The sequence below is a fragment of the Corvus kubaryi genome, unplaced genomic scaffold, assembly GCF_017639235.1.
Source record: "Corvus kubaryi isolate FWS band 111438036 unplaced genomic scaffold, C.kubaryi_AGA036_p1.0 split3-73, whole genome shotgun sequence".
NCBI lineage: Eukaryota > Metazoa > Chordata > Aves > Passeriformes > Corvidae > Corvus > Corvus kubaryi.
This window is the reverse complement of record NW_024582091.1, coordinates 10,654,071-10,667,003: the sequence shown is the minus strand read 5'-3', so window position 1 is coordinate 10,667,003 and position 12,933 is coordinate 10,654,071. Positions and strand designations below refer to the sequence as shown.

The window sequence follows — 12,933 nt, the reverse complement described above, 5'->3', positions numbered from 1 at the left end:
CTAAATATGATAGCTATTGAACTAATAAACATACCTCTGCAAGTACTGTATTGAATACCTATGTATCTATATGTATTGAATACCTACGTACCCATATGAATTGTACCTAATGTATTGAATACCTATGTACCTATATGAATTGTACCTAATGTACCTATATGTACATATACATATATTTATGCTGACAATTAGATACAAAGTCTCAAGGAATGCTCAACAATGCAAATCACATATGTGGAGGTCGGTGGTCAGACAGGTCCCTAACATGCTCCCATTAATGTTAATATTACATCAATATTAATTTTAATTCAAATACAGTGAAGTAGCACTCTGATTTGATACAAACCAAGGTCTCCACAATGTAAAGGGGGAGCCCAAACATGTATCTCAGAGGTAACCAAGAACTTGATTCAGTCATCGAGAACATAAGCATTCAGCAACATTTGAATACCTCTGGAATTCATAACACTAAAGGAAAAGAAAATCCCACCCTTAATGTTTTAACAATACGCTGGGAAATTGGTCAAAAGCTGAGGTAAGTGTCATGAGCCTGAAAGCAGCTACTGAAAGATTTTACTTATGAAATATAACACTTTCAGCCTGGACTTGACTTTCCCAACAACAACCTTCCAGTTTATAATAACCTACACCAATTATGGGAAATTCTTTCTACTTCATAAGCAACTTCAAACTGATAAGCATAATGAAAGCAAAAGACAAAGATGGAAAAGAAATGCTACATTAGACTTCTCCTACCAACAGATGGAGTCAGGGAAAATGACACAAATCCAAACATCAGCTGACAACATTGCCACAAAAAAAGGGAAAAAGATGTGCTAGTTGAGACTGGAAGGCACCTCTGTAAGTCTCTAGTTTAAACACCCTTCCTCAAAAGTTGTGTCAGCAGAGCAGATTGCTCAGGGCCTTCTCCATTTGGGTTTTGAGCATCTCCAAAGGTGGAGACTGTATCAATCTCTGTGCAATGCATTCCAGTATTTGACAAAATTCAGTCAAATAAGTGAGAGCTTTTATGTTTTAGTAGAATCTGGAATAAAATATCAGAGTATGATCACCTCCTTAAAAATGAGCAAAAAAGCAACTTCCCATATTTTCAGTGAAAAAAGCTCATGCTTAGAAAGTTAAACAAACAGCTATTCAGATGGGATAGGAGAGAAATATGCTATGTTTGCTATGTACACCTGGATCTTTAGAGGATGCTAGGAGACCACAACATCAGATAAAGACAGACAGACAGGTTAGCATATATGAATCACAGACACCTCAGGAAACAGTGCCAGGAAAAAAAAGGCAATGCAGACAAGCCTTTGGCATTTTCAGTATAAATACCAGCAGGAAACTTTCAAGGTACAAACACAGATAGTTAAACTAAGGAGCTAAAAGCTACTTCCAAAGACACAAAAAGCTTTCAGCTCACTGTAGTGTCACTGCAAGACAAAGTAGAGTTAAGACTGTTGCTAAGTTCTACCACAGTCTTTCCTGACAATGCTTATTTTATCTGTTCACCATTCCTGAATTTGATTAACTTCTTCAGCCAGAAGAAAGGCTTTGTTTAAAAGCACACAGTGTACTACAACTTACTCCCTGCTGCTGAGTGTTACCATCAACAGATGAAGACAAACTGAAATAACAGGTTTTAAACATACTTCTTAGCTCGCAAGAAAAGTCATCTAGACAACAACTTTGTCAATTCTCATTTCTTTTCTACATAACACTCCCTTTGCCCCATATCTTGTCCTTAGTAACAATGAACTTTGGCAGATTTTTGGTATTTTATTAAATGTTGTAAAAATTTGCGTATCTTATGATGCTTTATAATGGTCTCCTCTGATTGTTAGAGAACTCACTTTTTATTTCAATCCATCCACAGAAAACTGTTCTACATACAGACAAAAGAATGAAGCAATGACCAAAGGAGTACAGATATCATCAAGAGAGTAAACTAGAACCCTTAAATTCTGTCACTTTCAGGTGAAAGAGGGCAGGGTATGAAAAGGAAACGCATCAGCTGATGCTACTTGTAACCACCTCATCTAAGAATGCAAAAGGAAACATTGTAAAGCAAATGTAATCAGGTATAAGACACTCCTAAGTTGGCAAAAAGAGAAAGGCAAGGGGAAAAAAGTGTATGATTAAAAAGAGGCAAAAGAGAGAGAAAAATACAGATTTTTTTTTTTTCCCCAAATCATGGCCATGTGCATAATATACAGAAAAGTCCTTACCTTTTTCACTGACACTTTCACTTTCTATCTCCACATCTTCACAGCTAGTATATTCTGGTGTTGATGCCCCTTCTTCCTCTGAGCTACTAACTGACATCTGCCTTTTCTTTCCGCCTCTTTTTGCTCTATGAGGCTTTGGAGGGGATGGCCGCACTGATTCCGACTGGTCAGAGCTAAGGGAATCATTCCTTAGCATGGTCTCCATTTTCTCCCGCTTTGCTTTTCGCATGAGAATAGCAGAGCTAGGATCAAGGCGGCTCTGTTTTATAAAGGAATCGTGGTTCTTGTATTCTACGTGTTCTATAGGAACTGGACTATGCCTGGGAGTTGGTGGGCTATGATTAGTTAATTGTTTAGAAACAGAAATTCTTACATCACCTGTTCTGTCTATAGAGTACGACCTCTGAGTTTCCACAAGAGATTTTCTGTCCTGAGTTCCCTGTAATTGGGAGCGTTTTCCTAATTTATTCTCAGGTACCTCCGCTTCCTCCATTTCTGTGTGTGGCAAAGCTACATCACTGTGTCTTCTCTCATGTCGTGCTTTAGAAACTTTTGCGTGCATGCGCATCTGCTGCTCCTCAGGGTGTGGTTTTACAGGATATCTTGCCAGATTGGGGTCACTCCTGTAACGGGTATGATATTCATCTTCCTTCCTTTGTTTTTCATCATCAGGCACTTGGCCTTCCTCAAGTTTCTCTGGCAAGTCTGGGTAATCCTGTGACTTGCCTTTCTCCAGCCTTCTACCTTCATGCCGCTCTTTACGCTCCCTGTCATCTGTTGCTCCTTCTTTCTGAAGTGAGGATTTTGGCACACGCTTACGCTCACTCTTTACACCTTTGCCATTCTGGTCAGAAACCAATACTGCCTTCTTCCTACAATGAAAAAGAGTACAGTAATATTAAGAATTGAATGGAAAATAGAAATACTTGCATACCATTATGGAAAACAAATTCTAGACCAGGATAAGCTATGGCAAAACAAAAAAGTACTGAATCCATTAACCACGAATTAAATCTATTAACCCTTCCATCTTAGTTTTATTTTCCAATAGCAAACAACTTCCAGAGTCCACAAAAACATAAATAATGAATGGTCCAATTAATGAGTAAAATCAAAAAAAATATTAACATGGATAAAGAGAGATAATTTACCCATGTAAGTAGGAAGACTCAGACTTGTCTTTGTAGCAACTGCATCATTATGACAGAGTACTGGAGTATGTTCTCCATTTTTCTGGCAGCAGTCATGAGAGTTACAGACTAACCACACAATTCACTTCAAGTGCCCTGACAGCACAGATATAAATACCACCAAATGGAGTATCTACCACAATAATATTAGAGAAAGAAGGAATATACATATAAAAAAATGCAAAAGATAATATATCCAGAAATAATATTTGAACTAGTTTGATTTACCTTATTAAAACTCTAAAAAGAAGTGACCATTTCATAAGCATATAAAGGAAAGCAAATTGATTCCTTGAGATAAATTAATGGCATTCCTTTCTCCAGTAATAAAAGAGGATGAAAAGTTTATTCCTCTAAGCAGACAAAGTACAAAACAGTAAATAATGAGGCTGCATGAAAATTATTTTCTTTTCTCTTTCATATTTTGCTTTGGGAAAATAAGCAAGCCAAAGAATCATAAAATTCCCTTATGTGGGATATTTTTATTTCTCTCCTCATTCCAGTTGCCCTTTCATTTTGCAGTTCACATATGAATCCATTGATTTTGAAGAAGTATGAACACAGCTATACAGTGTATTTGAGATGAATGCACACCTAGTGATACAAAGTCACTAGGACTTTGTTTTGTGGCACTGAATCTTCCCTTCTACAACTGACACATCTTTGGATTACATATCAAAGACCCTCACAGAGTATCTAACAGAACAAAGTTGGACATCATCCATGTTAAGCTCCCTTCTCTTTTTTTCCCCCCATCTTCTGTTCCTCCTGAGTTTCCAGCAATAAATGGAACCTGAGCTTACCATAGATGGTCTTCAATCAGAATGTTTGGAATTAATTTGAAACTCTCAGTGACAAGTAGAGAATACTAATTTTGTATAATTAATATGAACATCTCACTCCTGGACAGCAAAGCAGAAATATAAAGTGTTTTGCTGCCCTAGAAATGACAGCTGTTCTGGGGGCCTTCCCTGTGTCAGGGGACAAAAATCAACAGCATTAGGGGAGGGCATCATATGTTCATTTACACCATACATATACATAACAGTAACCTGACTTTGATACAGTTAAACCCAGACAGATCTCACCCACACAGTAAGCTACTAGCCACTGCTCATCATCCATTTTCAGCTCCACTAGCTAGGGGAAAAAAAATCATCAACCATTCCGGCCAGAATCTGGAGAATCTTCTATGGCAGGCTCTTGTTTTGTTGCCACAGGCTCCCTCCTTAACTGCTCTGCCATCTGCCAGGCAGCAGCCAAAAGAACAGCAACTGTTTCATCACATTAGCCTCTCTTGATTTGCTACTCCTCAACCCATTCATCACGCAGAATGCAGCTCAGGAATTAATTCATTTACTCACTTAAAATAAAATACTTTTCTTCTGGTTGCTTTATTCTTGCAAACAACTTGCTCTGAATACAAGATGGTACTATTGATATTCTACGTAAATGTTAACTTTGCACATGTGAATGAGGTTTTCTAACTGTATTACTTTTAACAATAAAATTGAAAATATCATTGATAAAGAAATAACACATAAGATCATATGAAAGAATTCCACAGGGTGTGTTTTCTGACTGCTTAGGTGTGGATTTTTCAGGAGACCGTTGCTTTAAAAATTCGAGTAAAGCTAAAGGCTTGGTCTTTGTTTAATAACTTTAAAATACCAGTCAAATTTATAATTTCAAAGTAACCTAAAATTCTATATTGAAAGTGTACACCAAAAAAGCATTGAAGTACATGGGAATATCCATAAAATAATTTCTTTTTCTTTATTTTTGTTGCACAGACCAAAACAGACAAACTATTTGCTAGCAAAAATTTATCCTTGCCTGGTCAGTAAATCAGTTTACTCTTTGTTTTTGCACAGTAGCAGACATAAAGAAGGCCCAGCTGAACTAGCATTTATAACTGCAGGCTCTATCTAGACAGAAAGCATTACCTCTCTTTTGGAGGTTCACTTCTAGACCTTGAAGCTTGCTTTTGGTCCGGGCCCATAGCTGGCTGCGACACTTCTGCTCCTTTCCTACGGTCAGATTGCACACTAGAAGAAGAGATTTCCTGTGATGAGGCAGCTGCTGTACTTAAGGGAGTCTGTGACCTCGATCGCTCTTGAAGTCTTGCTTTCTTCTCTCTCGGTGCATCCGAGCTGGCGCCAGTCGCCGTATCACTCAGCGTTCCGTCCTGACTGGGTGAGGGCTGTGGTCCACTTCCAAAAAACCACGCTCCAGATTTCGTTAGGATTTCTTGTTGCTTTCGACATAAATTGCATACCCACATAACCTAGTTGAAGACAACAAGAAGAGTCAGTGCAGCTACCTCCCAGTGCCTGGAATGCATGCTCACTACTGCAGAGCAGGTACGACCTCTCGCTCTCTGATCTAGTGAGGCTGGAGCTCATGACAGGACCCAGAACATGCTTCTCCACTGGCTAGAGCCAAGCATCCTACAGGCACATGCTATGCGAGCTTCTCCAAAATGTGTTGTCAATATACATCAGTCCTACCTGTGGCAATCCTCCCTCAGCCCAGCCCTACTTCTCCTCTGAACAGACACCGACAACATGACCAGCACTTGTTGTGGGGGGTTGATGCAGCAGGGGGTGGGGTGGGTTGTTTTCACTGGTGTGGAGCACTGTCAGGACAGACAAGCCCACCAGACTGTAAATAGGACATGTACCTCAGGGGGCAGTGTCCTGCCCGGCTGACTCCCAAGTTCCGTGGTCACAGAAAACTGACATAGGATTTCCTTGTAATTAAATTTTCTCACATTAAATAACTCAACATTATCCTGCAAATAAATTCGGCATGTACTGTGCATGATTTTAGCTAGACCTACAGCAACTACTTATCAGAGGTGCAAAGTAAAACCTAAAGAAATCTACTAAGAGAAAACTAAATGCACCAATGAAAAGAATGTGAAAGTACCATATTTTGTACTACTTGGAAATTATCATCATTATCTCTTTGAGTTATAGCTGCAAATAATAAACAAACGTGTCTCTGTAAATCACAATTAAGCTGTGGTGCTTAGGGTTTTTTTAAAAACTGGGGGTTTTAATTCCTTACACGCAGATATACAGGAGCACACACATTAAAGCAAGACTCTGTGTTTCAAGCCTGTATACTGTAGACACAGTCTTATGTACAGGAGCAACTCACCAGACAAAAATAAATGGTTAATCAAGACTAAAGAATGTGAAAATTTAAGAAAAAATTGAGACAAAGTAAAAAGCAGCTTTCAGAAAGAAGAAAAGGTAGGCAAAATGCATGAAGGATATAGAAGAGAGAGGATTTTTGCCAGAAATAAAAAGAGAGATGAAAGAAAACAAAGCTGATTATTATTAAGGAAAATGGTAAAAAAAATCTCTTAATTTAATATGGAAAGTAATGGGTAAAATTGTAATGAGGCTAAGAAGGATGACAAAAGTTGGAAGGAAATATATGCTTAAATTATTTTGTGTAAACACAGGAATGATGCAACAGTCACAAAATTATACAGCTCTGAAAATTAAAAAGAAGAGGAAAAACCCACTTCATGGAAATTGAAACAGGCCAAAGTTCTGGTACTGAGCTCTTTTACTCTCTGGCCTGTGGAGGAAGTGCATGACTTACAAGGCACAATGAAAACTTTAGGCATTTTACATATTTAAAGATTTATTTTAAGATTTATTTAAAACACCCTAGAATCGACTTTCTTTTTAGGGCTGAAAACTACATCAGAACTCCCAAAAGCATTTCTGCACTGTTTGACCAAACCACACAAAGAATACATCCAACTCTTTGCCCTCTGACCTTTATCAAAAGATGACTGTTATATTTCTACTATTTAAGACAGATAATAAAGTATCTACTAATAAATTAATTTAAAAAACCCTAACCTTAATCAAAAGCTACAATTATTCCAACAGGGGCATAAACATATACCACAATGAAAACAAATAACACTCAGTGGGATAATAGAAACAGCATCTTTGACAAAGATAAATGCTAGACCTTTAACAAACAAAAAAAGCCCTCGATTCCAAAATATCCAATTTATTCCATCTAGTACACCTCACAAAACAGCAATTCAGTTTATTAGACTACCTGTTCTAAATAGAACAGACTTTTAATCTATCATATTATTATTACAGGTATTCAAAAAACCCAGCAAGGCTTTAAAATGCTTTTATAAGATCTGCCACAACTGTTAGCTCATTAGACAGCAAGAGTGTGCATGCAAATGTGTCTGTGTATAAAATCTATGTCAATGCTGTAAACCAAAGTCAGTAACAGAAAATGTCATTACCTGTATTTTATCCGTTTCCAAGAAAAGTTGAAAAAAGTGTTAATAAAAAAATTAATCTGCTAGAATTTGTTTAAAGGAAGGATAAGGAATACTAAACTAAAATTAAATTATCCTAATTAAATTACATACACGTGTATGTATGCAAGCCCAGTAACATACTTCCTTTACAACTTCATGTATTCAATAATTTAAAATATGTCTAAATTTTGTCATAAACTGCAAGAAAATACTGTTAATTTACATAATCACCTTTGATACGGTAATTAATTTTATGCAAAATATTACGAGATACAAACAAATAAGAGTAGCTAATGCACAAATAGACACCAAAAAATACAGAATACTGAAAGAAGAAATACTAGACAAGTAAATACAAACCCATTTTCTTACAGCTATTTTTAAACCCTGCATCTTGGACACAATACGTACCAATCACCATAGATTTCACATGTAGAAAATCTGTATTATACTCACACAGAAGCTATACTACCATCCCTGTTTTGGAATCTCTTCAGGAATTAAAAAATGCTACAGTTGCCTTGAGATATATTCAGTCCAAAAGGAAAAATAATAGAAGCTTTTCTTTAAGTGGAAAACAAAAATCAAAAACTGAGGTGACAGAAGAGTTTCAGTGAGAAAACTGTATATTGAAAAACATTTTTAGAGAAGTATGTGGAGCAAGCAATTTAGCAGCATGCAGGAATTATATCCTGATTGAATATACTGGGATGTGGTCCAAACTAATCTAAACTAAAGCAGGTCTGTGTAATAACTTATCTTAACAATCCACAGATGTTAGGCAACCAAACAAATGCTCTGATGAAGGATTACAGTTCTCTAATGTGGCTTCTGGACCTCCACGCGATGCATCAGTAAAATGAAGAGTGTTAGATAATTTTACTCCAGCCTGTCACTTCAAAAATAGTTTCTGTTTACTCTCCTCTGGACAGTGAGCTCTGATCCAGTGCTACATTAAGTCATTCAGGACATCCAGAGTCTGTTTTTTGTTTCTGGGCTTGTTTCTGGTTTATTGCATCCTTGCACATGTCAATGCAATTCCACACATGAAGCTATTAAAGAGAACCAGTGAAAGGGTGTTCTTCATTCAAAGGGTTCATATGCACGGCTCTGGAAAAAGGTGCATTTTCACAGCATAGCAAAGGGTTCTGGGCTTTACTGCTACATAACAAGAAAAACCAGTGGCACACATAGGACTCAGCACAGGTGGGTCAACAGTTCCCACACAGATTCATGTGGAAACTTTACAGGCTGTGTGAAAACATGCTAGAAGGATCCCATGCTTGCCTTCACGTGGAATACAGAGTATTTCATTCACAGAAAAAATATTCCTCAAACTTACTCTTACAGGTACTGTTGAATGTGATCCACAATGAGGAGGAACAGTATTCCTGTACTAACACAACATGAAATTCCAACTTGAAAGAGCCCATAGTAAGTAATATATATAACTATACACACAGAAAAAGCATTTTCAGTTACAAAAATAAGAACAATTCTACATAATTACATATTTCAAACCTGCATTTTAGAATGCAGAAAAAAGGCTTTTTTCAAATTCAAATTTGGGAACTTCCAAACATGCACTGGAAAGCTAAAGTCACATTGTGGGGGGGCAAAAATTTACCACATTTATATGACACATGCCAGGCAAAGCTCAGACTGAGGTCAGAGCAAGTTCCCCAAATCCTTCACCCAAGCCCGGATTCTGAGGAGGGTACATAAGGAGCGCACTGCTTTATGTTTCCTGAGTTTAGAAAATGCAATCCCACAGTTAGGCTGACTCCCATGCATCCTGCTTCACCCCTATGCAGCAAATCAGGTAACAAGTGTGCTAATAGAGCAGGCCACAAGCTATTCCTTACTGACCTTCACACTATCTTAATTATTTCCCTTCTGAAGGGTGTACACACAACATTTTTTAGGTTATTGATTTAATTTACATTCTTTCTATGCACTTTTGGAAGACACCAGTTATTTCAAACAGAACTAACTAGGTAGACCTTCTTCACTGCCTGAAGTACCATTAACTTCAGCAGAGCTCTGTCACCACCCTACAAGTCATCTCTTGAAAGTCAAAGGGAAGAAATGGTAACAATTAGCTCTTACAAAACTTTCATTCACAAAATTAAGTTAGATTATGTATCACTTAATGTTTCTGAGATAACATAAAAACATGCAGAAAACCATGAAATTATTCTACAGCATTGCATTTATCTCTTTTGCTTTATCAAAATGATTTCTGTAATAAAATCCTAGCTAGTGTTGCAATTGCTTCACTCCAATAAATATAAATAAATGAAACTGAAAATCTACTTGAATACTTAAATTATCCCAAAATCTTAATAAGTAAACAACTCTGCCTTTCTAATTAAAGTGTGCTTTTGAGTCCAAGTTTCCATTAAATTCATTTTCCAAAATGGCAGCTGGGTTCATCCAATAGCTCCTGCTCAGCAAAAGGGAAGGTCTTCTCCCCAACTCCCTCCTCTCTTTTTCTCCTTTCTTCCTATCTGGGTTTGTTCTCTCCCTTTCTTGCTCACAGGAAGGTTCCCTGTGCCATATACTCGCTTGTATACTGTTCCTTGATTCTCAGGTTCTCCCAGGAGCCACTTGTATTTAAAAACATAGTAGAAACCTATCTGTATTTTCTTAAACTGCTTTCATACTCTGTCACATCTGGTTTTTTCCATGGAGGGAACGATGAGTAGTGAAATCATGTGACCAGAAACAGAGGCAAATGGGGATAAGGGTATGTTTTGCCTACAGCACTGTCTCACCATCTCCCATTAAATTACATCTTGAAATGACACCAATACTAGCACACTAGACTTGCACAGAAACATTTCTGAGCACTGAAGCCAAATGACACAAAATAGTCTGTATCTGTGCTAGGATCTCTGCTCTGCTTCAAAGCAAGGTGACTCCATACAAGTGGCTTCCTGGAGGTGCACCACAGAACACCCCAACTCCTCAACTCCCAGGAAAATTTGATAAGAAAGTAGTAAAGGCAGAAGACCAAGAGTTTGCCAAGCAGCTTTGTGTCAGTTTATTCACACTGATACTCTAAAACCTAGGAACAGTACCAGATTACATTTAACTTGTTAGTAAAGAAGTAGCCTAGGATTTTTCAAATTCAAACTCTGATTTTTCTAAAGCCTCTCCTCTAGACTGAAGGATTCAACAGGACCATGCAATTCTCTGCTGCCCACCTCTCCAGTCATGGAGAGGACCACTTTGCCCATGCTGATGGTCATCAGACATACAGGGCTCAGCCATCTCAGGACAGTGACATTAAAGCCATTTTAGTACTCTCTGTTCTTCCATTCCTGCGCAGAGGAGATTTTCTTCAGAACTTAGGTTTTCAGTTAGATATTTTTATTCCAGTTAGGCAAGAAAAGGAAGATTTTGCAGACAGATGATTGGGTTCTTCCCCCTTTTCTGCCCACACCCTACAATAATGTGTTACCCCACTGGACAAATGCAATAAAATTTTGCACAGGCATGCAAGTATTCAAATTATTATATTCTTAGAAGTTACATGAAACATGCAGTTCTATAAAAGCCCTATAAATATTTCATTAGTGCAATCTTTTTTGGTGTCACAGAATCAACATGGCAATTCAACCACAAGACATTCATAGCAAATGAGGCTGCACTGCTCACAGAACTACCTGTCACCTTAAAGTCTGAGGTGCCATTTACAAGCTTGACTGAGAGCTTTTCCAGGAGAGATGTTTAGAAGTCTGCCTTACCAGAATTTTCCACTTGCACAAGAGACTGCCCTTCCTACTCTTTTCCTGCTTGCCTTCCAGTTAACTGAGATGTTATGTTTTCCAATGAGATTCTATCTGTACAAATAAGGACTCAGGTAAGATGCCTAAATTGTTTCTGTCTACACAGAAATTACTATAGGCACTTCAGGTATTTAGGTTTCCAGCCAAAGAGAGTCCACTCACTTTCAAGTAGCATTTCAAGTGAAATAAAATAAAATCCTATGTCTAATGATAGACTAGTGCCTTTAGTGGTAAGTCAGCATATCCCACCTCGCTGCCCCAGGAGTTAGGTCCTATGTGCCAGCCATATGTGTCTTATGTACATTGGGCATCAAAAATGGCATCAGATGCCTACTTTTTAGGCAACTGAATACACAACTCACGTACTTGTCCTAATCATATTCCTGGCCTAGGTTTCTAAACCCACAACTACAAACTGCCTATAGGAGGCAGCAAAGATGCTGTGGAACAGTGATTCAAGGAGTTAACATCAAAAGGGTATTTTGTGCTAGTTTTGTTGCCACTAATGTTAGCAACAGTGTTACTAGTAATTTTAAGATTTAAAAAAAAAAAAAAAAACCACCTGACTTTCTTCACATGCCCTTCTGCCAAAATCTCTCAGCTACTGCTGCCAATCTTTCAGAAAGCTGCTGACAACTTACACAAAAATTAAAAATTATCTAGAATAATCCTGCAGCAAACTGAGTGTTGGAAGTTAGACACTTGGGCAGCTATGAAGTAACAATATGAAATACCATCTCTAAAACAGCACACAGCCAGGTTCCAGACACTATCACAATGTACTTCTCTGAGAATATCTTTGGAGTTCAAGGAAGAAAGCAAAATCGCTATTGGTGAAGGCAGTAGTTTTATCTAAAAATTCACACCAGTACATTTACATACAGTAATTTAAATATTCTTCCCCGGCAAGTTCTTATCGTAATCTGCTACACAAATAAATTAGTTAATACACCGTATTAAAAAAATACCATGAAGACTGCATTGTCCTAGTTATAGCTGTGATCTTCTAAAGCAAGACTATAGCTTTGGTCTCACTCCTCACAGATTAGTTTCTTTTTCAAATTTATTTTCCTTTCCTGAATTTCCTTTTGTTTCTTCTGATAACATAGCAGCCATGAAATGCTAGTCACATTTTCTGTAACATCAATCTCCATTTTTCATAGACCATTAAGGTACCCTAGAAATTATCTCACAGATAGTTTTTGTGTATTCTTCTAACTTTCTTTAAAAAAAAAACCTAAAAAGTTTTGTATATCTATTTGAACATTTGGCTGTCTTGATGAGCCACAGAAGCTGTACGCCTCTTAATCATGGTTTCCACAGTTTCAGATACACACAGAACTCAAATATTTTTTTTTGCATAACAGAAATCTAACAAAAGGTAAATGGCATGAAAC

General features: G+C 37.5%; 1 protein-coding gene across 27 annotated transcripts in view; it reads right to left on the bottom strand.

Annotated features, from left to right (window-relative positions):
* The window catches only part of RIMS1 (regulating synaptic membrane exocytosis 1), a 317,874-nt gene that overhangs the window by 162,359 nt on the left and 142,582 nt on the right, over positions 1-12,933 (bottom strand). For 22 of the 27 annotated variants that reach the window (XM_042016167.1, XM_042016168.1, XM_042016170.1 and 19 more), the window contains 3 exons: positions 9,085-9,138; positions 5,377-5,717; positions 2,241-3,112 (listed from right to left, as the gene is read on the bottom strand). In XM_042016167.1, the coding sequence (XP_041872101.1) occupies positions 2,241-3,112; positions 5,377-5,717; positions 9,085-9,138 (1,267 nt within the window). Of the gene's footprint in view, positions 1-2,240; positions 3,113-5,376; positions 5,718-8,198; positions 9,020-9,084; positions 9,139-12,933 lie in introns of those variants that run through there. The other 5 variants (XM_042016169.1, XM_042016171.1, XM_042016202.1 and 2 more) reach the window with 2 other exon arrangements.